This window comes from Manihot esculenta, chromosome 7, assembly GCF_001659605.2.
Source record: "Manihot esculenta cultivar AM560-2 chromosome 7, M.esculenta_v8, whole genome shotgun sequence".
Taxonomy (NCBI): domain Eukaryota; kingdom Viridiplantae; phylum Streptophyta; class Magnoliopsida; order Malpighiales; family Euphorbiaceae; genus Manihot; species Manihot esculenta.
Genome location: NC_035167.2, coordinates 20800948 through 20805351, shown reverse-complemented (window position 1 = coordinate 20805351; position 4404 = coordinate 20800948). Strand labels below are relative to the sequence as shown.

At 34.3% G+C, this 4404-nt stretch overlaps 1 protein-coding gene across 1 annotated transcript; it reads left to right on the top strand.

Annotated features, from left to right (window-relative positions):
- The first annotated feature begins 412 nt into the window (after window positions 1-412).
- LOC110612915 (protein ALP1-like) lies at window positions 413-4001 on the top strand. Its single transcript, XM_021753770.2, has 2 exons — window positions 413-1960; window positions 3603-4001. The coding sequence occupies exon 1, from the start codon at window positions 535-537 to the stop codon at window positions 1858-1860; it is 1326 nt and encodes a 441-aa protein (XP_021609462.1). The 5' UTR covers window positions 413-534; the 3' UTR covers window positions 1861-1960; window positions 3603-4001.
- Window positions 4002-4404: the final 403 nt, after the last annotated feature.

Below are 4404 nucleotides of genomic sequence, written 5' to 3'. Positions count from 1 at the left end.
TTTTACAATTCTAAAAAATTAATTAATAAATTTTTTATATCATAAAAATTAAATAATAAAATATTTAATAATAAAAAGTAAACTAATTAATAGATTTTTTAAAATTTGAAAGATATTTTAATTTATTTTTTAAAATTAATAAATTAATTAAATAAATTTTTTATATTATAAGAATTAAATAGTAAATTTTTTTATGATTATAAAATAAATATATATTTTATAATAAATTGATTAAATATATATTTAAAAATATAAATTTAATTGATAATATAAAATTTTAAAATTTTTAATAGTAATTTAATAAAAATTATTATGAGAAAAGAATATATAATAAGAAAATCAATATTTAAAGTTTTGGATTTTGGTTTTTTAATAGCAATAAAGTCACGTGACCCAAAAAGAAACTTCTGCAGCCAGGTGTACCCCGTTTCGTCCTTTCCCAGATTCTACTCAACAAAATCTGACACACATCGATTCCCGAGAAAATCAAATTCCTCCATCTGATTCCCCCGATAGTGTGGAAGAAAAATAATAATGGAATCCAAGAAATTGGCTGCTCTTCTTTCTTCTCTCATCTCTGAACTTCTCCTCCTCCTTCTCCTCCTTTTCCCTTCCTCCAATTTCTCTGATTCCAATTTCAATTACAATTCCAATTCCTATCCTAATCTTTTTCCTCACCTACACCATCTTCTTTCCTCCCAGGAAATTGCCGCTATCCTTTCCCTTCTCACTATTTCCAGGAAGAGGAAGAGAACCCACTTTTTAGAACTGGATTCTGAGTCCATCCATGAAGACAGAGCCCATGAACGCGGTTCTCGACTCAGTGAGTTGGACCGAGTTACTCGGAACCCTGACTCGTATAAAACCATCTTCAGAATGAGCTCTTCAACCTTTGAATGGCTCTCTGGCTTGCTTGAACCGTTGCTAGAATGCCGCGACCCAATTGGATCACCGCTTAATCTTTCTGCCGAACTCCGGCTAGGTATTGGTCTGTTTAGATTGGCTACCGGATCTAATTACTCTGACATAGCTGATCGATTTGGGGTTACTGAGTCAGTGACTCGGTTTTGTGCCAAGCAATTGTGCCGTGTCTTGTGCACCAATTTTCGTTTCTGGGTCGCATTTCCTTCTCCTGCAGAGCTCCAATTGATTTCAAAAGATTTCGAAACTCTTACAGGATTACCAAATTGTTGTGGTGTGATAGATTGTGCTAGATTTGAGCTAGTTGGAAAGACTGATAGCAAATTAGCTTCAGACGGCAAGGATCAAGATGATAGAATTGCTGTTCAAATTGTTGTGGATTCATCTTCAAGAATTTTAAGTGTTGTCGCTGGGTTTCGGGGCGATAAGGGTGATTATAGGATACTTAAATCGACAACTTTGTATAAGGATATCGAAGGAGGGAGGCTATTGAATTCGAGCCCAGTTATTGTCAATGGAGTAGACATACATCAGTACCTAATTGGAGAAAGAGGGTACCCTTTACTTCCTTGGTTAATGGTTCCATTTGTTGATGCTTTGCCTGGTTCATGTGAAGCAATATTTAATACAGCAAATAATTTAATGCGAGTTTCTGCACTCAGAACTGTAGCTAGCTTGAAAAGTTGGGGTGTTTTGTGTAAACCAATTGAAGAGGAGCTTAAGACTGCGGTTGCTTTGATTGGCGCGTGCTCGATCCTCCATAATGCTTTACTATTGAGGGAGGATGATTCTGCATTGCTTGATGTGGAAGACTATTCTTTATATGATCAAGGTTCTCAGTACTATGAAGCTGAAATGGAGGAGAATTTGATTGAAAGAAAGGCTTCCGATGTAAGACGTGCTTTAGCTAGAAGCGCTAAAGAATTTGAGAAATCCTGAGGATCTCTGTTGATATTGGCACTTGCAATAATGCAAAGAGTTGTTTTGCCTGCATATTGTGGGATCTGGATGGAGGCTCAAATCAAACCTTTTCACATAGGTATTTGAGGATTTATTCATGAGAATAACAGAATTCAATGCTTTTGTTTTTTTGAAACTAACCTTTTGATGATGGGATTTTCTTTTTTTTTTTTGTTTATTTAACAATTGTTCTAAAATGTATACAATTCATTAGTTTTTGCAATTGACAAAGTGAACCCTAGGGGATTCTTTTCCCACTTTAAGATTGTGGATGTCATTTGCTGCAAAAAAAAGGATTTATTGTTAATTAGCTGGCTTCACTCTTAGATTCTTTTATGCAAACTCTTTGGCTGATGAGCACTCGAGTGATAGCATTTTATGATCTTCTTTATTTTATCCTTTATTTGCATGGGGCATGTGCTTGAATGGAAGTTTATCAATCTTAACTTTCTGATGATCAGATACAGTTGGTGTAGATTTCTTCATGTGGAAGTCTCTGTAGGAAAAAATGAATGATAATGATGACCTAGGATTTTATGCTAAGGAAGTGGGATTTAGATCAGAGGAACAAGCATGGTCAACCAATTAAGTACTTGTCGCAGTCTGATTTTGTTTAGGACATTGATGGTTTTGTGGATTTCTTTATTTTTCATTTTTTGATATACAAATGAAGTTCTATTTAGGAAATTCTTGGTCAATTTTTAGATACCCTTGAGGCAAAATAAACAGTTTTAAACCTATGAGAGACCTAGAGGAGAACAACTAACAAAAGAGCAGCAGCTAGCATTGACACACGTAAATCCTTTCCTCACTCGCATAACCATAAGCACTCTTGTAGGATTCAACAAGCCCTCCTTTTCCAGCTTTTAAGGAGTTCTCAGCTTTACATTTCTGTGCAATGATATGATCCTTTTGCCTCATGAATTTTTTTTTGTGAAATTATGCATTCATGTTACTGGAAGGTTTCAAGTACCAGGTAAGTCCGAATATTATAGATGATGGTCAGGCTGCATGAGCACCTAAGCAGCAAACATACTGGACAGTTTTGATATTATAGAAGGTAGATACAAAGCAAGATTGACATACTTCCCTGACATCTTCCTGTCATCATTCGATTTCTTGTTTCTGATTAATGTTTGTTTCTGTTTAGCCTGGGATTTCAAGTGTTACTAGTTGAGTTGACACTTAATGAAAGAACTGTAACATTCTCATACAAATTAGATTTCTTATTAGTATTCCCTTATAGAGTAGGTCTTGTGTTTTAAGGCCATGTCTTCCAGATATTTCAAGAAGAAATAAGTTATCATTTATATGCTTCTCATATAAAATCTCTTATCCATCCATTGATCACTAGCCATTACCCAACTATGATTCATATCTATGCACTTTACCACATCATGTGCAGTGCTGGAAACTCGAGAGAGAATGGCTTTCAATTGTCACTATGCCATCTGAGGTTCACTTCCTTTGTTTGTAACTACTTTCTTTGTGATTCCTAATGTTTAGGCAGCAAATCATGTATCTATCACCCTTGACTATATTTTATTTATCTTTTCATACATTAAGATACCATTCAGCTCCAGTTACCCTTTTTGCTATGTTATCATTAGCTGAGCGCAGATGATGCTTACAAGTCAAGTAAATTTGTTGAGGATAAAATTTTTCTGTCACATATAATTCATAGCTGTCCTTTGCTTGATTTACAAGTTCTTTATGAGCAGCTCATTTATCAACAAAAAGGAGGATAATTGCACTTGATACATGATAGCAGTAGCCTAAGTAAATGGACCATGGGCCAGGAGACTAATGTTTTAAAAGTTTATTATGGAAAGAGCTTGAGGAAGCAACAGTAAAGGTACAGCAGGATTGTTCTGGAATAGACAGCTGTGGCTACTTAGAGGGAATCAGGACCGGAATCTCCTGCCAAATGATATGGCAATGATGACTAATGATGTGTATAAATAAGAGGGGTGAGAGCAGAATAGGGTATGCAAGATATTTCCAATTTGTATTACAGCTTTATTGCTGTGGGCTAGTATCTATTGGTTCTAGCAGTCTTTTGTATTCAGCTACTCATTTTCAAGAAATTATAGTGATTTCCTCAGAATTTTTCCTTCTCCCTTCCTCTGTTCTTTAATCTTTACATTTGGTTCTTCACTCTATCAATACATCTATCTTATGATCTTTTGCTTCAGTCGTATATGCGAGATTCTTTATGCTACATATTATGTGTGTCACTAACAATTTTGTTATGAATTGAGTTTGTCATCTTGAAGGTTAAGTGTGAAAAATTTTCATGCTATGAAATTGTAATGTTCTCTCTCTCAAGTGGATGCGAAATTGATGAATTGAAAATTCTTTTCTATGCTTTTGTTTTGCCACATTTATTCGCCAGAAAGAAATCCAAATGAATTATTATGTAATCACACATTATTTTTTTCAAAGAATTTTTTTAAACTAAAAGAAATTAATTTTTTTAATTTCAAACATGAGATTTAATGAAAAAAAAAATCAAATGAATTG

Bases quoted from the DNA above. Each gene is read 5' to 3' on its own strand.
- LOC110612915 (XM_021753770.2), top strand. From the start codon at position 535: ATGGAATCCAAGAAATTGGCTGCTCTTCTTTCTTCTCTCATCTCTGAA.